Source organism: Bactrocera neohumeralis, chromosome 4, assembly GCF_024586455.1.
Source record: "Bactrocera neohumeralis isolate Rockhampton chromosome 4, APGP_CSIRO_Bneo_wtdbg2-racon-allhic-juicebox.fasta_v2, whole genome shotgun sequence".
In the NCBI taxonomy this organism is placed as follows: domain Eukaryota; kingdom Metazoa; phylum Arthropoda; class Insecta; order Diptera; family Tephritidae; genus Bactrocera; species Bactrocera neohumeralis.
The window spans coordinates 599,534-619,495 of NC_065921.1; the positions used below are offsets into that span (position 1 = coordinate 599,534).

The following is a 19,962-nucleotide window of genomic DNA, read 5'->3' on the forward strand; positions in this document are numbered from 1 at the left end:
AGTACTCTGGAGTGACAAATACAAGTTCAATTTATTCCAATCGGATGGAAAACATGACCCTAAATCCCAGTTACTCTTTGGAAACAGTATAAGATGGTGGAGAATCTGTTATGGTTTGGGAAGCCTTTTAATGTCGTGGTGTTGGCTCATTTATCCGTGTTCAAAGTATAATTGACTAACATCAATATAAAAGCATTTTGGAGAATGTAATGGAACCATATGCCTTTGAAAAATAGTATGCCAATCCATTACATTTTCCAGCATGACAATGGCTCAAAACACACCTCAAGGATAGTGAAGAGCTGGTTTTCGGATAAAAATACTGATGGATGGATGAAAAATACCTGCCCTGTCGTCCATCTCAACCCAATTGAAAACTTCTGGGCAATTGTGAAACGAGATCTTAAGGACGAAAACCCGCGAAATAATAACGAATTGTTTCAAATGGTTAAACAAAGTTGAAACAGCAGCCATGCCAACAATTAATTCAAAGTTTACTTCGAAGACTGGAAAATATGTATGTATGTTAAAAATAAGTGTTATCCAACAAAATATTAAAAATCTAATCCATTTTATTCAATTTTATATAGATATTTTAAGTTATTACTTTCGTTTCTAATAAAAAAACCAGACAAAATTTGCTCTTTTATGTTTTGCTCATTTTCTTAAAAATGTGATTAATGTTGTTGTTTTTATGTAAAAATAATATAAAATGTGTTGCAATGTTAATTTGAATTAATCGTTTTAATGTGGCAATATACATTTTTAAAATAAATTACGAAAATTATTTACCGCAGAGTCGGTTCCAATTATAGCAGCACCATTGTATATTACATTTTATTCAATTATAGATGCACTTTCAGTCTATTGTACCCTCCCTCTCTTATTACAACACTTTGTCTAACCTAATCGCAGTCGCCTAGGCTGACTAAATAGGTAGAGATACTTCGCTTCGATAGCTACACTATTTCTTCTTAGAATTAATAATTTTTAAAGAATTAGTAATATAAATGTTTTTTTTTTTATATAATGCTTTGAACTTTACATTAAATTTCAACTGTCATTGAAATTATCAAACTGTGACAAAGAGGACAGGTATGATGTCGTGAGATTTCAACTGGGATGGCACAATGATGACAAATGCCACAAATCCAAATATTGCTGGTGGGTTGAGTGATGGGTTTGCCTGATGACACACATGCTGGAAAGCGAACACCACAAATGCTACAGGCTGGCAGACTAGAAAATATTTATTATTTTACTACACATGTGTATAGAGATATCATAAAAATGAAGATCCGAACCTATCGGGTACCGGCGAGTTGCATGCGTAACATTTAACCATTTCATTTCTGGTATCTTCAGATGTATACTTTGAAAATATATTTTCCGCGAGCCTTTTATATTCCTGAACTCTACACTCCGGTATACTCTCCAAGCATTTTAGCTTGGTAAAAGCCTTGGCGCATGTACCTAATGTTAATTTTTGTTTCGATAAATTAATTCCAATACCAAAATATTTAGTACCCACCAAATGATCGATCTGCACAGCAAGTAAGTGCGAGTATATTATATACATCTTCTGTTGGCAAGATATCATCATAATCGCACAAGCGCAATGCAGTAACGACAGCATTGCGCGTAATACCAAAACGTAACTGACGCTGTGCCAACATCCTGCAGAAAATTCAATATAATAACATATCCACAAATGTATTAATATGTATTAGTACTTGTGCTTACATAAAATGATAAGCTTCCGCTGCATGCCACATATGTTCAACGACGTGTGCGTCTTCTGGACTCATAGTATCCAATATGGAATTTCTATCCACTTTGTAACTCAATTCTACTGTGCTCAACGATTTTAGATGTTCCTCGGATAATAACGCAGCTAGAATATAGAGCTTTTTAATACGTAGCATGCTGGAATCCTTTTCGACTCCCCGTTGTGCCAGTTTACCCAGCAAACGCGCGGCTTCCAAATAAAATCCAGCTTTCTTTTGTAGTTCAATTGCTTCTGTTAGACGATCTTCTTTGATAAGCTGAGCTGCATGCTTGCTTAACAAATCTCCAATCTGTGGCATATCGAATTTACGAGCAAGCTGCACCGCCTCTCCCCATTGTCGCAGATTAACACAAACATTTACTGCCGATTTAGGATCGCCCATTTTTAAGTACGCCTTGACTGCCTCTGTACACATTCCTGTAAGTGAGTGAAGTTTAATTACTTCATATTTATGGTATGGCCTATCAATGTTACTTACCAACTGATGCCAACATCTCGGCTATTTTTGCTAATAATGGACTTTTTTCAGGCAATTTATCAATGCATTGTTCCAATTCATCAAATCTCTCAAGATGATAAAGCGCATTCATTAAACCTTCTAAGTGATGTGATTTTTCATAATATTCCTTTGCGCTCTCCCTGTGAACAGTTGAGTAAAAAAAGCTTGTTTGTTTTTGAAGTACACACTTCCCGAAATTTGGTGACATCTTGTTCTTACCAAGAGCGTAAACTTGCAAAATGGTTGCCAATTTCGCGCCAAGCGGTTTCCATTTGTTGGTCGGACACTCCCGAACCCATACGGTAAAGTTGAACAGCACGGAACCAGTCGCATAGAGTAATGCGTAGATTAATTGCCAAATCTCTGTTCCCAAAACAAGATAATATACATACATACAGAAAGATTTTAACCAAATATCGATGATTATAGTTCCCTTATTTTAGTTACGTACTTACCTTCTATCAGCATCCATGTATAATTTCTCTGCTTCCTCGTACTCTCCATAGAAAGCGGCTACTTCGGCTTTTTGTAACATGGGCGCTGATATGTTTCGCATACGTTTAATTAATTGAATTCCCTGATAATTAGCACTACGCACAAATGCATTTTCAGCAATGCCTAATTCGAGTTTTTTTAAAGCTGCTTCAGCCAACAAGCGCCATAAGCGCGGATGTGGATTATCTTCAATGAACTGCTTCGCGTCTTCTAAGCCCACATGATGCAATAAATCATCAGTGTCACGCAACGATTTAACTCGCAACTGTATAATATGATTAACGGAATTTTGAGTCTCATCACCACTAATTATGTCATCTAGTAGAACACTAGTAATCTCCAAATCTTCAAAAACACATATATAACCGGAACAAGAAATAGGTTCTTCGGGATCATTGCCACGAAATACATACATGCGCGTCTTTTCCATTAATGCGAGTAATAAAGGATTATCCTTGGCCCAACAAACGGCCCAAACATCCTTTCGTTCAACTCGACTGAAATTCAACTGTGATTGACGATCATCGTCCAAATCAAGCAAGGTCATAACACCAACATCATCTATGACGGCTGCACGACTAGAAAAGGGATTTTACTAGATTTTATTACATTCAATAAAATTAATTACTGAGAAAAAATTTACATACCTGGAATTGCAATTAATCGACAATTTATAAGGCTTTGCATTAATTTTATGACGATTTCGAAGCGCTACGTTCGGCACACTGTACTCATTTATAGTGCCCGAGGAACGTGCCACCAACAATATCTTCTCGGACATGGCGAGTGCGCATATGGGATCTATGTTAACATGTTGCTTATAAGCCTTTTTATCATAACTTGCGCCCCCTGTAGCAATTACTAAGTCTTTGGCCATTTCGACACCAGTTGGCGTGTCATCTATATGAAATCGATTCTCTTTACGCACCTTCGCTCCATGCAAATTCGCTGCACTCTACAGATATAAATCAATAAAAAATCTACAAACGCTTCGAAATTATAAAGTTGGATCTTACTTTGGGCGTGTTGTAGTGCCAAATGAGTACTTCATCGAAAGAGGATATTGTTACATGTCCAGAATTAATGGCAATAAAATTTGGTTTCATATCAGTGTATTTTGCTGCCAAAATGAGACCGAAATAAATAACCTTAGTTTTGTGATAAAATCCACACAATTTTTGATTAAAAACTTGTGAACTCTTTTACCATCAATATGATCTTAAAACCACTTTAGGTATATTATATTAAAATTATTACCAGAATGCTATAAGAAAATATTTGCATAAACGAATAGTGTTTATCATATAATTTTCGAAGAACCGTCCGTATAGTATTTTCCGTCAGAGTTGCCTTTGACACCGCTTTTAATTAAATAGATTGTACTGCGTTGGATTTTTATACAACTCAGAGTTTTTAAGATTACAAACTCTTAATTTGCGGCCCGATATGCCATCACATTAATGATACATATACATATGTACATAACAGCCTTATTGTTGTTCATTTTGAAGTATTAGAATAGCACATTCCTTATAGTACTTCAATTACACATTGGGCTTTAAAACATTCCGCTGCATATAACTATAACTAACTACAGGGATGAGATACTTGAGATTTCATAGGCCTATCTTTATCGAGACTATAGCGTATATATAGTATATATTGTTGGATAGTATCACAAAATACTTCCCCGATAGCCCAGGAAGGTTCTTTTTGCTAGGCTATGATAAACTATTTCTTCTGTATCTATCTTGAAATATCAGAACTTTTCCATGCACAGTAATTTGGTCTTAATAAGATCTTTTGAAAGTAGATAAAGTAAAAAAATGTGTTTAAACAATTTTTTTGTGCGGAAATATCATATCATAAAACGCTGGTTGACTTGTAACTAGAATTGGATCACTTATTTATGTAACCTCAAGATTTGATATTATGTTTGGAGTTTTACCATTGAAAGGATATCAGTTGTGTACTTACAGTCAACAGTAGTACCAATAGAATTGCACAACATCAACTGATAGCATTTATCCTCACTCTGAATTGGATTTGTTGAAACAGTTACAATGTTTTCCTTCATATTACTATTTAAGCATTCTACAGCTAAAACACAATGCTCATTGCAAGCAGCCATCCCCAATGCTGGCTCGACTTCCTTTAGGAAACTCTGAAAATATTTATAATATACTTTTTTGCACTGTACTATACATTTAATACATATTGACTTGAGTTATGTATACGACACCTGATTAGAAACTGTATTCCAGAAAGTGATAACATTGGTCGTTGAATTTCGCGTATGATTGGTACTGCTTTTATTAAGAAAAACAACCGTTTTTTCAAAATAACACCACATATAATCTGGACGTATATTTGCAAAATATATAAATGAATCGACCGCCATTGCAATGCGTAGCGATTTTCCTTCCCATGAAAGTGAAGAGATCTCATTCCCTGGAACCTTTAAAGTGCGTATCAAATGTCCGAATGGGGAGTAAAAATTTACTTGATTCGATTCTTTCGAAGTATTGAAATCTATAAGAATTCCACAAATAGAAAGCACGGAACCGTCTTGATTCCACTCAGCAGCTATATTTCGCATACCAGTATCGATGATAACTGGGGCTAAATTAATAAAAACACATAGGCATATATATTTATTGTTCACGTGTAATTTACACAAAATTACATACCGTCATCGCTTTCATTTCGCATAATTTGCAATTTGCACGTCTCAAAACAAATAGCAAGAACTGGTCGGTTGGATGGTGCCCGTCCGCTATACCAACAAAGTGCCGAGATTCTAAAATTTCTATTTGGACTAAGGGTGACGCACTGTATATTTAGCTTCATCTGTTTTTGATATGAAATGCATAGATTTTTATGCGCTAAACTATTGTATCTATATACCATTAACTACTGACCGCAAAATTTCCTTGGTTGTCATAAAGATGACATTCACCATTAGCTAACCCAAATAATATTAAACGATTATCTGGACTCCATTGCACACTAGTTAAATGAGTATTCTTTAGCTCCTTCCCCCAAATACGATTTCCATCAACAGAGCCTTAAATTATATAGCATTATCAGTTAGGTGTGAGAACTGGAGAAATTAGAAAATGTGAGTGAGTGAATATTATTTAAATCTTCATGTTGGTCTTGGGCTTGCGATGTATGTAAAAACGTTTACGATGTATCACTAGTTTATACGTTAACCAAGTGATTCGAATCCAAAACCGTGAATGGCTATAGTATGCATGCATTCAGTAACTCCATTATATATACAAACCTACAATGATGGCGCCATCCTCGTACACTATGCATATTTTAGCTCCATCTGATGTCCAACACATGCTATTAACGGTCGATTTTTTTCGATCATTAGTCATCTCTTCGTACCAAGAACCTTTGTAGATCATCCAAACCATAATCACACCATCCAAATCCGAAGAAGTCAATTTTTGCTGACTTTCGTTCCAAGTGACCACTTTAACCCCTTCCTTATGCCCGTCCAGAGTTTGATTCATTGACAAATTAGATACAGCAGCTAGACTACCCTTATTTGGACCGCTGGACGCTGAATAAATGAAGGCGGTAATAATATAGATAAAAAAAATACTATAGTACTACCTTGCTCTAGTTTCAGGACCTTAAGCAGACCCTCAGAACCAGCGACTGCTATGTACCCGTGCTCCTTATTCCAAGCTATGCAATTTAATTTTACATTGTTCGGTATAGCAATCTAGATGAGATGTTTAACCACATTTTTTTATTGGTGTGAATATCATATGTATATATTAAAAAATAAAGACCTTTTTGCTTAAATATACAAACATGTTGCTCAATTAAAGTATTGGTTGCTATCTTTCGATTAAATTGAACCAAATTGTTTCAATGTCCCAAACATATAATAAAACTTGTTCCCATGGCAATTACGAATGTTAAATTTATATTTGTTTTGTTTATCAAGTGTTGTTTTTACCGCCTGCAAAGAAGCTGTATTAAATCAACGTTCTGCCACCTGTTTATGATTTGTTATGTTCACCGTTTAGTAAAATACTTAGGATACTGCCTAAACTAAATATAATTATCTGGCAGCACTAATATATCTTGTACAGCTGCTACATATATTTGAGTTTATTAACAATTGTACGGAGAATATTTCATTGGACAAAAATTACTATAAATTCAACATTTCATTATTATTTTTAACGTGTGACCGATTAGCGCCTAAAGTAACAGACAATTACCAGGATGACAGAACATATTAGTAATCCTTATGATATGGATAGCTCGGCATTTGATTCTGAAAAATATTTGGAAAAATTATTAAAAGTAAAGCCATACACCCTTATTTCTTAAGACAGTGTTTTGTAAATTTTTGTTGTGATTCACAGGATTGTACTTTAAAACAAATAATGGATACTGAAACTGCAGTAATAAAAGACACTCAAACGCTACATTCCGATATGCAGACACTCGTCTATGAAAACTATAACAAATTCATATCGGCAACAGATACTATACGCAAAATGAAAAACGATTTCAAGGAAATGGAATCGGATATGAATTTGTTGCGAAATAAAATGAATTCCATAACATCGTTTAGTGAGCAAATTACAGATACATTACAGGGGACTCGTTCGCAACTGTGTCGTCTGTCTGAAAAACACTCGCTACTTAAACGACTGCAATTTTTATCCTCTCTTCCAGCGAAATTGAAGGGTCTAATAGAAGAACAAAACTACGCTCAAGCTGTTCAAGACTATTTACATGCACAAAAGGTGTTTGCACAATATGGTCGACAACCCTCATTCGATGGCATTCAGAGAGATTGCGCATCAATATTGCTCGACTTGAAAGGCCGCTTGAGGAATGATTTTCAAATGGCGAGTAATTCAGCTCAATCATTAAGTGAAATTGGTGAATTATTATTGCAGTTAGACGAAAAACCTGCAGATTTGGCTAATGAAATGCTGACTTGTGCTGGAAAACGTTTGCACGAACAAATAGTACTACTGCAGGTATTTGTAATATAATTTAAGGTAATTTTTATATAAATGACTTAATGGTTGTTATATAACAAGGATCAAACTGAACGAGACATGATTGAATTTGTTGATATGGGCATAGAAGGATTTCTCAATGACCTAACATTAGTGGTTACTTCATATTTTGATATGTTTGTAACAAAAAGCTATGATAAAGAAAGGTAAGATTTGCGCTATAAGTTTTTCAAAAGTGCCTTCCGAATTGCATATAAATCCATATATGTTTAGTGATGATTTTCAAGAACATTCCTTGCGCCAATTAAACGTATTTCTTAACCAAAATATTGACAAATACATGACACTCGTTCATGATCGTGTTGAATCAGACATTGGCTTTGGTGATACGCAGATACTGCTTCGAGCCCTAGATCGCCTCCATCGACGCCTTCTGGCTATGCGCAATATTTGTCGTGGATTGGAAATACAACGTAACACAGTAGACATCATAATCGCAGCTGCACATCAACTTTGCGAAGCACATTCTAAATCATTAAAAGATCACTTCTCCGATAGCCTTAGCTCTGTACGTTTGGCACTAGTTTCTGCAAAAAGTGACAACAATAATGGGGCAAATTTGAATGAATTAATTACTAATTTGTATATGTCAATGGTGGAAAAGGTGAAAGGGGTACTACAAGATTTATTGGTATTTCTGCAGACGGATTGGTCATTCAATATTAAAGCAGATTACAAAGGTGGTCTATGCGTTGAAGGTATACGGGAGAGTTTATTAATTGGTAAATATAAATAATGCATGCGACCTCAATTTTGATTATATATAGTATATCAAATTTATAGGATTCCTGCGTCATATTTCTAAAATGATGTGTTCGTTTGCTGAAATCTCTAGTCCAAGTCCTCCAAATCTTCTATTGGTTTTGTCAAAAACATGTGTTGAAATGGAGCAGAATGGTGTACATATTCTGGTAAATTCTTAGGTCTACAGTATTTACAGAAATTAATATTACTAGTTTTTATTTTAGATAACTTTGGTTGACGACTTATATGAAATTGATTCAGAAAACAGTGCAGTATTGACTCATGAAACCGAAATTTGCGCAGAAATGCGCGAAACTGCGCAAACCCTATTAGATGCATATGTTCGTTTACAGGGCACAAATATTTCACAGGTATTACAATTACTATATATGTATAATACATATTCATATGTACATATATACATTATAATCATATTAGATGATGAGGAAGAGCGTAGAAACTCGTGATTGGCTAAACTGTCTTGAACCTCGTTCAGTACGGGCTGTAATGAAAAGGGTTGTGGAGGAGCTGGCGTCAATTGAAACTGTTGTGGCTAGCCTTTATGAAGCGGGCGTTAGGACGACAGCAAGCAGTGATTCTAGTCGTAAAACCCATTTTAGCACATTAACAACAACTAAGCAACATTATCGTTCTAATTGGTCGAATTATACGCCATCACAATTAGAATCTAATTATGTCTCGAATATTCATCGATTATTTTCGGAGCGCATTGACATATTTACTAATGTTGATTTTTCAAAGGTATCCATTGTGACTGGTATCATTAAGATTGGTTTAAAGGTAAGTTAGTTTGGTGAATATCTTAGGATTGCTTCTTTACAATTATGCATATATTTTTAGACTCTTTTGGAATGCGTACGTCTACGCACATTTAGTAAATTTGGATTGCAACAGGTACAAGTGGATACTCATTATCTGCAAATGAATCTTTGGCGATTCGTGGCTGATGAAAAGTAAATATCGTATATCGTTTAATTTACTAATGATTCCTTACATAAAAGTATTTTACGAACTTATTTCAGTCTCGTAAATTTTCTGCTTGATGAGATACTCGGATCCGCTGTACATCGATGTTTAGAGTCCATACTTATGGAACCCAATGCGGTCGAAATAATATGCGAGCGCGGTTAGTATTATCTGTTCCAGTTCATCGCTTTCAAAACAAATCATAATATATAATATAATCAACTGCTGAATATCACTAATTATTTTAATTTTCTGCCCATATGCTAGCCTAAACATGGATATATTTAAAATTGAACAGATTTGTATTTGATATAAAATAAAAATTTATTTCAAGTACCTTACACTAATTTATTGTAAAAATTATACTATTGTCGTTCGGATTCGCGTCTTCGTTATCACTGAAACCTTCTGTTGTCACTAAAATGTTGTGTGTTTCTCTTCCATCGTCTGATTTAATCATAATTAGTTGTGGCATAGAATCATCATCACTGCTGATATCGACTTCTGTAGCATTTTGACTATTTGGAGATTTTGTTTCGGTTGATTTATCTTTATCTATTTTATCGATATAAACATCCGGTTTCGCAGCATTTTCACGCCGCTGTTTGCGGGTCTCTTCGAATTCTTTAGGATGCATTTTCTTACGATGTGAATGCATATTTGCATTGGAATTAAATGTTTTAGGACAGTGTGGGCAACTGTATAACACCTCGCCTGTATGCGTGGTCATATGTTCCTATAAAACATACACATGTATATATATTCCTATAAGTAATTAACGAATGCATATTTTAGAAAATACCTTTAAAGATATGGCTTTTTTGAAAGCTTTCTTGCAAACACTACACTCGAAAACGCGTTCAGATTTATGAACATAACGTTGATGACTGAGTAGGGCGCTGCGGTTTGGCGCCACCTTTCCGCAAATACTACAAACGTGTAAGGTGCCATCGTCGTTATGACGTCGCTTATGTTTCTGTAAACTATATTTATCTTTATGCCATGATCCACATTTTTCGCATTGAACTTTCGGCAAAATAATACCAGAGTGCTCCAACTGATGTCGGGCAAAGGCTGTGCGCCCCCTTATGACCTTCGCACAAACATCACACATAGTGGCACCATAACTCGAATGCATTGTTTTCATATGTGTGCTCAGCATGTTGGCTGATGCAAACCTTTTGAGCAAAAAAAACTTATAAATACTTTTAAAATTACGATAAAGAAAACTATATTCACCCTCTTTTACAAATATCACAAATGTGACTACGTTCTTCATGAATAAGACGATGTTGTTCAAGGATATAGGGACGTGCAAACCGTTTCGGACAGTGTTCACATTGATACTGTTTTTCTTCTTCCGGCTGGTGTTTGATCAAGAAATGGTTGCGCATGCATTGTTTATCGGCAAATGTTTTGTCGCAAGACTCACATCTGGACATAGAAAAGTTTTAACAATCAACAATTACATTTCGATTTGATATATATAATAATATAAGTTTACCTATAACAATCTGGATTAATATGTTTTTCTATATGTCCTACCAAAAGGGCTCGTTTATTAAACTTTTTATTGCAGCAAGTTGCGTAACCTTTACATTGGTGAACTTTCTCCATATGTTTTCTTAATTGAGAAAATGTCTGTTGTTCCGTTGCACAAATATCGCATACTAAACGTATACATTGCGCGATTTTTTCATCAATTAGACGCATTCGTTCCTCATAACTTTCCTGTTGCGAGTCATCACCTTCATTTGAATCAATTTTAGATTTCGTTTTCCCTTTTTTGTCCCTTGTATCACTTTTGATTTTAGGTGGTCGACCTCGACGTTTTCTATTTCCAAAATCTGCCCTTTGACATTCATTGTTCATTATTTTCAATTCGCGTCCTGATGTTCTTTTGATGGGTTCTGAAATTTTCTTAGTTTTAGAGCGAGTGGAACGAAGTTGTCGTTCTAGCGGTAAGGCAAGTGCGTCTGAAATTTATTATATATAAGTATTTAGTAAATATTTATAGTTTGATTTTTTGTTTATAAAATTTATCACCTTCGCTTTCTTCCACAATACCCATAACTTCTTCCATAAATGATTCACTATTTATGTAAGGCTCGTCATTATCTATCGACTGTTCACATTTCAATTCATTCGATTCCACACAGTTTAAGCCTTTGATAGCAGGCTTTTCCGGTGTAATGATATTTTGTTGATTGTTTATTACGTCATCATCATTACTGAAGTCAAGTTTGGGAATTGTGGTTGACAAATTTTGTTCTAACCATTCATTGACATCTTTTTCGTCGGTTATTGAATAGTTACGCTTCCTACTGCAATTGGGCTCTATATCGGTCTTTAATGAAAATCGCTCTGTTAAAAGCCTATGAGCTTCCTCAACACCTAAGTAAAATTCATTGAAATTGGAAACGCTAATCCAACACGAATTGCATATTGCTGTAGATATTGGGTCGTCACTCCTTGGCTAAAAAATAACCTTTCAATAAAAGTTGATAATAAAAATGTTGTTTTGGCAACCTACCTCGAACCAGAAGTATTTAGCAAGTACTGCAGCCACATTCAATTCAATACCTATCTCGTCAAAAATATTAATTACATCTTTAAAATGCTTCAGGCATAATCTACAAATCATTTTTATTTGTTTTTATGTCCTTAGGGTTAATTAAAATTTGATGAAAAACTTTCTGTCAGCTATTAAACCGAATAAAATAGAAAGTACAAATCAATCCAGCAGTAAACAAAACTACACACTTCTAAAGTGTTGCCACTTTTTTAAGAATAAAAGCAGAAACATAAATATTAAACAATAATATATAAAAAAAATTGGATTTACAGCCCTATTCTGAAAAAACCTCTCAACTGAGTTGAGAGGAAAAATTTGAGAGATTTCTTGTGAGGCATATTTTGTGAGGCTATTCTTGCTCAAACCTCATAAGAAAAAAGCTTAAAAAAGTCACCACGTGAGGTAAAAAGCTTTTTGCTGTCAAACAGCTGTTTTAATAAAAATAAACAAACAAAAACACAAGTGGATAATACAGATATGTATGTATGCGTCTGTGCTTGAGGGTGAAACAATCCCAATATGGGTACAATCGATTGCGCCGATTGTGCCCTTGATCCCAAATTTCGTGTAAAATCTTTAAGAGAAAATTTATTTATTTATTTATATTTATTTTTATTTATTTATCTTACCCCTTCTTTGTATCTGAAACATCCTGCTGCCCTTAACATCCATAATTAATTTCGAAATAAAGTGCAGAGCTCTTGACACAGAGGACTGGCTCATAGAAGGCATATTACTATTACCAACGCATTTTTGGTAAGAGCCATGCCCGTAAAAATACAAACACGCCAGGAAACGCAGATCAAAAGATATACTCGACTTCTGCACATCATGCGGCACCAATTCACCTAGAAGTACTTTACATGGCGATTTTGGGAATCGCAATGTATTTATAAATGTTGTGTCTTGCATAGTAAAAGGATCGCTTTTGTCTCGTAAACCCTTCAAAATTTTCCTCCTACCCCCGATTCCTCCTCCACAACAATTGCCGCATACATAAGAACAGTTCCTCCATGCTAGTTATAACACTGAAATATTTTTTAAAAAATGTCAAATATTGATGTAAAACAAAACAAACACAGATGTTTTGTATTATGATGGCTGCTTTCACACGTCACAGATATTTGTGATAATAGTGAGCATTTGAGCTTTTGAATTTTCGCCAGAATAAGGTAAACCTCACTATAGTGAGAAACATCACTTTAGTGAGGTTGGTGACTTTTGTGAGGGCATGAGAGTAGGGCTGTAAAAAAATTATTTACTCACTTCCGGAAAGCAAAATGACTTTAATTTTTGATAGAATAAAATTGCAATTTTTTTTTATTTTTTTTTATTTTATAAAAGCTTACATAATAATACAATTATTATACAAACTTAAGAAAATACGCAGCACTAGCATCATGGGCTATTGCCCATGCAATTTATATTAGCCTGTTCAAAGAATTTTGACAAATTTATTTCTGATCGATAAGATAACCCCATTTCTAAGTAATTTAATCGATATTTTAATACTATAGAAGAACGATTAGCTTAACTATTTGGGAACGAAATTTTATTGGATTGGTTTTTTTTTAAACTCTGCTTGATATTTATCTACTAAATATGAAGGTAAATATTAAGGTGATCTTCTTCCACTACAATATGACATATATGACATACTTTTCATTCGTAGCGTATTAGTGAAAAGAAACTGGAAGCTTTCGCCGTTGGGAACATGGGCAAGCGCACCCTTTCCAAAAAGGAAATTGAAGAACAGAAGAAAAAAGAAGATGAAGCTGCCGCGGCACATGTAATCAGTTATTTAATTATAAAAAAGTATATGCTCTAAACTTCGTTCTTATATGTGTCAGGTATTTAAAGAATTTGTGGAAACATTTCAAGAAGCACCTAGCGCCTCCTCCAAAGTATGGGTGAAAGCCGGTACCTACGATGCTGGTTCAAGACGTAAGTTTAATGATTTTTTTAACTAACATAATATTTGTTATTTATGACATATTATTTTCGAAGGTGAAGATAACCGCGAAAAGGGCAAATTGTATAAACCTGGATCAAAGCTGGATGAAAAAAGCGCAGCAGAAAAGGCACAGGAATACGCTAAAATGCTTGCATCGGACCTTAAAAAAGATGTAGTTCCGCTAAAAAAGAAAAGCCAAGAGAAGAAAAAAAGCAATTTAGAATTGTTTAAAGAAGAATTAAGACAGTAAGTTACCGACAACTTTACCGCACTGTATTAAATCCATCATTTCTTTTAGAATACAAGAGGAACGTGAAGAACGTCACAAATACAAACATCTGGCGGGTCAAGCGGTAGTTCAACAGATCGTTGAGAATGCACCCGAAGCACGGGAGTCGGGATCATTCGACACCGGCGACCCAAATACAACTAATCTCTATTTAGGCAATCTCTGTCCCAAGGTACGTTTTGTTTTAATATTGTAAAAATTTGTTACATATTTTATTTTTACATTCATCATTTCAGATTTCAGAACAACAGCTAATGGAAATTTTCGGACGATATGGGCCGCTGGCTAGCATAAAAATTATGTGGCCACGTTCCGAAGAAGAAAAACAAAGAGGTCGTAATTGTGGATTCGTTGCTTATATGAGTCGTAAAGATGCCGAAAGAGCTCTCAGAACTCTGAATGGACGGTACATAATGGGTTATGAAATGCGCCTAGGTTGGGGTAAATCCGTACCAATTATGAACCAACCCATTTTTATACCACCTACGCTTTTGGAACTTACTTTACCACCACCGCCATCTGGTCTACCATTTAACGCCCAACCACCACCTGCGGAAGCGCAAAATATACCAAGAATAAATTACAAAGAATACACCACAGAAGAAGAGAAGGAAAATATGGAAAGGGTAATAGACGTTGATTGTTTAAATTTAATGTTTTCTCTCTTCAATAAAATGTCTCTTAATTTTTATAGATTCTATATAAATCTGTTGTGAAAGTCTTCATACCTACAGAAAAGTGAGTTGATAAAGTTGCTAAATAAAATATTTAAGAAATGTTCATATTACATTACAGAGCGGTACTGAATATTATACATCGTATGATTGAATTTGTCATACGTGAAGGCCCTATGTTTGAGGCATTGATAATGAGTCGTGAAATAGAAAATCCATTATTTTCGTTTTTATTCGACAACGAAAGTCCTGCGCACATATATTATCGATGGAAACTATTTTCATTATTGCAAGGCGATACTCCCTCAGAATGGAATGAAAAAGAGTTTCGAATGTTTAAAGGAGGTCCTATCTGGAAGCCACCAATAGCAAATTTTTACACAATGGGTATGCCAGAAGAACTGGTCGTTGATCCGGATGCCACCGTGGTGCACAAAGGTGCACTTTCAAATGCGTACGTAATCAAACAGCAAGGATGGAATTTTTTTTTATTCATAACTAAACCGTTTGATTTTTAGCCAACGCGTTCGCCTAGAAGACCTTTTACGTCACATTACACCTGAGCGCTCACGCATTGGTGATGCAATGATATTTTGCATCGAACACGCTGACGCCGCCGATGAAATTTGTGAGTGCATTACCGAATCGTTATCCAATCCAGACACATTGGTATCAAAAAAAATTGCTCGTCTTTACCTCATATCCGATTTATTGCACAATTGTACTGTGAAAGTTTCGAATGCTTCATTCTTCAGAAAAGCGTAAATATACATAAGTAAACATAAATATTTTAATGGCAATATTTAACAACAGCACAACTATTTCAGCATTGAAAAACATTTAATGGAAGTATTCGAAAATTTGCACAATTTTTTCAATTCAATGGAGAGTCGGTTAAAAGCTGAGGGTTTAAAGTCGCGTGTTATCAATGTAATACGAGTTTGGGAGGAATGGACAATATATCCTAAGGAATTTTTGGCAAAACTGAAAAGTATATTTTTGGGAAAACAGGTATATAAGAAGTTCTCCGCAAAGGAGGTGTATAACGTAATGCCGACAATCAAAATCTCGAAATTTAGAAACCCGACACTCAAAATACCGACAAATCAAAACACCGACGAATCAAGAAAAGGTGGCGTTCTTCGTTCGAGGCCCTGCGGCCTCCGGCCACGAACACGCTCAGGATCATAACCCTTAGTCGGCAGAATTCTCTTTCTGTGCTTCGATAGAAATAAGGGCGGACAAGATAAAATATTTTTCACATGTCGGCATTTTGGTTTGTCGGTGTTTTGATTTGTCGGTATTTTGATTTGGCTGCATATTTAAATTTTGTCGGTACTTTGATGTGTCGGCATTTTGAATTTCGATATTTTAAGTGTATCCCCCGCAAAGGAATTCATTTTTTTTACAAAAATTTTGTATTTATATAAGTAAAAATTTATATATAAAAATTAGTTGTCAGGATCAAAGCCAGTATTAAAAATTTTAGGTTTACATTTAGAAAACTCATTTTTTCCATAGTCAAATAATCGGATCTTCTAGTATATGTATATACATAAATATATTGTTTCTCGGAATTTTTTATATAAAGATCGCGCCATCCCCACCTCCAATAGAGGAAGCTGTAGAAGAACTGCAAGATGACATTGATGGGGCCCCCTTGTCAGGTGATGAAAAAGACGACGAGGACTTAGATGGTATACCATTGGATGGTGCAGCTTTGTTAAAGAGCGCTCTGATGAGGGGATTGCCAGAAGCAATGTCAATTCAAAAAACTACACCCACAAGGCGGGGTACTGGTATTGAAGAAGATGACGACATTGATGGAGTACCATGTAAATTCTAAACAAAAGTATTTCTACAAATTACATTTGTTGAAATTAATCCATTTGTTTCTTAATCACAGTGGACGAAGACATTGATGGCATACCTTTGGAAAAACTACCTTCTGATGTCAGCGATGCTCAAATGAGGTCAAATACCAAGAGTGGTGCGTTCATACCATCGAAGTGGGAAACAATTGATCCCGAACAAGTTGAAGCTCAGGCAATCACAACTAGTAAATGGGATACTTTGGATCCACCACAAGCACCAAAGTTTTACGACTCTAGTGATGATGAACAGATAAGCAATAATGTTGCACATCATTACGACGACGATAAACGCACAAAACTACGTGAAATTGAAGTAAAAACAATGCAATATCAAGACGAGCTGGAAGCAGGTTTGAGACAACTAAAATCTGGCTGGACTATAAGTGAACAAGTTGAATACTTTAGACGGAAGTTACTAAAAAGGGTCAGTAGTTCGGCAAGAATTGAAAGTAGATAAAAACAAAATTTTGTTATTTCTTATAGGACACTGATGTAGCAGATTCACCATTATCGTTTATCAATACAAAGGAAAGTCGTCGAGGGAGTGAATCTCCAGATAGCACTAGCAGACGAGCACGTCGTGTTAAGCGGTCACCTTCGCCAGTACAATATAATAGTAGCAGTTCACGATCATCACCAGCGCGTACAAATTATAAACGATCACGTTCTCCACTAACTACACGACGCGAAGTATCGCCTACCACTTCTGGCACGCGCAGCTCTAAATCTTCCAGACGAAATCGTTCACGTTCCCTTTCCGACTCACCAAAAAGGTATGCAGAACGCACACTATATATACCAAAATCAGCTCGATATGAAAATTCACCACGTTCCCGCAAATCGCCTTCCCCCGGCTACTCATCGTCGCGTTCAACTAAACGTGATGATAGAGAACGAGAATATCGTAGCGAGAAGCATAAAAGCCGCCATAAGCATTGAATTCAGATGGAAGGATACATCAGATGGAAGGATACATCATAAATGTATTTAATATAAGCATTTCCAATAATTAAGCAATAAAAAATAATAAAATTTATTTAATGAAACTTACACGTTATCATGATTTAATAAGTTCGGTATGCAGGTATACTTTAAATATCAATGGAATTCAGTTTCAATGGAAATAAACTAGAATACGAGGCAGAAACAAGCCATAGCCAATTTTATAGCTTGAAGAATTTCCTTATCACAAATTTACCATATTACTTTAACGTTAGTATATACGTTTTTTAGATATAAATTCAGTACAGTTCCTTCAAAAAGAATTGATTTCGCTTTCTTGTTTATAAATCTCTATTATATCTTCAATAATTTCCCAGTGTTTTTCTTTAGTCAACTCACTGACAAATGGCTGAAAGATAATTGGTAAAAAGATTATAAATTTCAAAATTTTTTATCGTTAATTGAACTTGCCGTATACCACATGGATGCTTCATCGGATTCATCAGCAAGTGGGACCTGAATGCCATACGATTGTAATGCTAAAGACAGACAACATATTGCAACGTGTGACGGTTTGTGGTTAAGGATTTTTGAACTGTGATGAAAATCTTGAAGAAACGAGGCTGCTGACTTTGCTATCGGTACTGATGACCAAATGGTATGACCTAACCAAGATTGCAGCGTTTTCATGTAGTAAAGCAAATACTGTTGTAAAAATTGTAATACATTTATTTGGTATACATGGAAGCGTATAGTTGCATAATACTACCTTGTGTGGATGTTCAATGTTCAAATCAAATTTCAAAGTGCGAGCGATTAGCAACTCCGCCTGAACTATGGCATCGCGTATTGACCAATATTCCTCTCCTAATTCTAGTGGTGGCATCCCACGATTTAAGGTGTTATGTGTAACATTAATAACATCTCGAATTTTTACAGGATCGTCCTTAATTTTTCCTGCTAGGTATAATGCAGAAGCAGCAATAAGCTAGGAAGAAATCATAAGCACCAATAATAAAATTGTATTATATGTATATGTATGTATGTATGTATAGTTGTAAATTTTTTTATTAGTCGACTTACATATTCATCATAATCAGTGGTTGAAACTTCTTTAAAGAAGCGGTGAAAAATTATAGCTGCACTTGCTGAGGTCAGTGGCTTAATTTGCAGTTTAATAGCGCATTCAAATAGGAAACGTGGCACAACACCAGGCTTATCCACTTTGCTGAAATTATTACAATTAAGTTGTATATTTTAGTTCACAAGTGCGATGTTTTTCGAATTACGATATTAACTTTACCGATAGTCTGTTGGTTTTTGTTTCTGAGTTTTATTCGCTTCAGATCGCTTTTGAACTGACATCACGTCTAATAAGTTCTTCATTGTTATTCCTTTAATAGTCCTGTGTTAATACAAAAATTTGACATTTTTTTAAATTAATGTTTATAACTTATTGAATTTTTATAAAGGCATTACTTTCTAATAAGCGTACTTTATTAGCTATTATGCTATTTGAATAACGTCAAAACTGGTTATTTGACCCCAATGAAAGCGAACGGCGAATATTATTTTTACAAATTTAAAAATTAATGCATTTGTCATAATTTCAAAGGGCTACTCTGAAAACTTTTAATATTTTATGGTTTTCCTACTATATATTTAAAACTAAACTCTTCAGTGGACAATATATGTTAGCATTTATAAATTGGTCTAATATACAGTACACACATGTCATGTACACGTTGTTTATTCCCCCAACCACCCCACACTCTTCCAACGCAAACAAAATATCGCTCAAAAATATTTTGATTTTAATATTAAAAAACGTATGTGATTTTTTTTTATTAGGACTTTGTAATTTTGTTTTGTTGTCGACTTACCAGAATTAACAAATTATGTACACATAAAAACGATACTTTATTAGCAAGCAAAATATGTTATTCACCAAAGTAAACTTTGTAAAGCACTGTAATTCTGAGAAGGGATCGGACAAAACTATCGATCAGTGATGTCAATTCAGAATAAAAATAAGGCCAAAATTTATTAAAAATCATTTTATCGTACAGATAAC

The 19,962-nt window shown here is 34.9% G+C and overlaps 5 protein-coding genes across 8 annotated transcripts; 2 read left to right on the forward strand and 3 right to left on the reverse strand.

Moving 5' to 3' along the window:
• Window positions 1-554: 554 nt before the first annotated feature.
• Window positions 555-7,280, reverse strand: LOC126756531 (WD repeat-containing protein 35). 3 transcript variants are annotated; one of them, XM_050469650.1, is made up of 18 exons: window positions 7,189-7,280; window positions 7,034-7,089; window positions 6,596-6,768; window positions 6,414-6,525; window positions 6,073-6,360; window positions 5,705-5,850; window positions 5,474-5,633; window positions 5,026-5,405; window positions 4,761-4,947; window positions 3,800-3,903; window positions 3,431-3,738; window positions 2,744-3,361; window positions 2,508-2,651; window positions 2,268-2,428; window positions 1,744-2,206; window positions 1,532-1,677; window positions 1,305-1,473; window positions 555-1,239 (listed from the first exon to the last, which is right to left on the reverse strand). In XM_050469650.1, exons 3-18 carry the CDS (start codon window positions 6,617-6,619, stop codon window positions 1,047-1,049), a joined length of 3,603 nt encoding a protein of 1,200 aa, XP_050325607.1. In that variant the 5' UTR covers window positions 6,620-6,768; window positions 7,034-7,089; window positions 7,189-7,280; the 3' UTR covers window positions 555-1,046. The 3 variants fall into 3 exon arrangements, with proteins under 3 accessions (XP_050325607.1, XP_050325609.1, XP_050325608.1); XM_050469652.1 differs by lacking the exon at window positions 7,189-7,280 and having other exon boundaries at window positions 555-973; window positions 1,046-1,239; window positions 7,034-7,123; XM_050469651.1 differs by lacking the exons at window positions 7,034-7,089; window positions 7,189-7,280 and adding an exon at window positions 7,131-7,148.
• Window positions 6,805-9,927, forward strand: LOC126756532 (vacuolar protein sorting-associated protein 51 homolog). 2 transcript variants are annotated; one of them, XM_050469654.1, is made up of 10 exons: window positions 6,805-7,118; window positions 7,181-7,807; window positions 7,871-7,995; window positions 8,063-8,571; window positions 8,633-8,760; window positions 8,818-8,964; window positions 9,032-9,394; window positions 9,455-9,567; window positions 9,637-9,740; window positions 9,848-9,927. In XM_050469654.1, exons 1-10 carry the CDS (start codon window positions 7,038-7,040, stop codon window positions 9,850-9,852), a joined length of 2,202 nt encoding a protein of 733 aa, XP_050325611.1. In that variant the 5' UTR covers window positions 6,805-7,037; the 3' UTR covers window positions 9,853-9,927. The 2 variants fall into 2 exon arrangements, with proteins under 2 accessions (XP_050325611.1, XP_050325610.1); XM_050469653.1 differs by having other exon boundaries at window positions 6,806-7,118; window positions 9,637-9,927.
• LOC126756534 (transcription factor grauzone-like) lies at window positions 9,880-12,340 on the reverse strand. The gene is made up of 6 exons (XM_050469655.1): window positions 12,114-12,340; window positions 11,627-12,056; window positions 11,085-11,556; window positions 10,820-11,014; window positions 10,383-10,758; window positions 9,880-10,316 (listed from the first exon to the last, which is right to left on the reverse strand). Exons 1-6 carry the CDS (start codon window positions 12,222-12,224, stop codon window positions 9,924-9,926), a joined length of 1,977 nt encoding a protein of 658 aa, XP_050325612.1. The 5' UTR covers window positions 12,225-12,340; the 3' UTR covers window positions 9,880-9,923.
• A 1,316-nt stretch (window positions 12,341-13,656) lies between these two features.
• LOC126756961 (U2 snRNP-associated SURP motif-containing protein) lies at window positions 13,657-17,996 on the forward strand. Its single transcript, XM_050470470.1, has 13 exons — window positions 13,657-13,763; window positions 13,828-13,944; window positions 14,006-14,099; window positions 14,163-14,355; window positions 14,408-14,570; window positions 14,635-15,024; window positions 15,093-15,136; window positions 15,194-15,526; window positions 15,591-15,833; window positions 15,900-16,083; window positions 16,664-16,907; window positions 16,979-17,370; window positions 17,430-17,996. Exons 1-13 carry the CDS (start codon window positions 13,758-13,760, stop codon window positions 17,883-17,885), a joined length of 2,859 nt encoding a protein of 952 aa, XP_050326427.1. The 5' UTR covers window positions 13,657-13,757; the 3' UTR covers window positions 17,886-17,996.
• LOC126756964 (cyclin-Q) lies at window positions 17,956-19,889 on the reverse strand. The gene is made up of 6 exons (XM_050470495.1): window positions 19,772-19,889; window positions 19,192-19,293; window positions 18,972-19,116; window positions 18,658-18,876; window positions 18,360-18,593; window positions 17,956-18,297 (listed from the first exon to the last, which is right to left on the reverse strand). The coding sequence occupies exons 2-6, from the start codon at window positions 19,272-19,274 to the stop codon at window positions 18,202-18,204; spliced, it is 777 nt and encodes a 258-aa protein (XP_050326452.1). The 5' UTR covers window positions 19,275-19,293; window positions 19,772-19,889; the 3' UTR covers window positions 17,956-18,201.
• Between the last annotated feature and the right edge of the window lie 73 nt (window positions 19,890-19,962).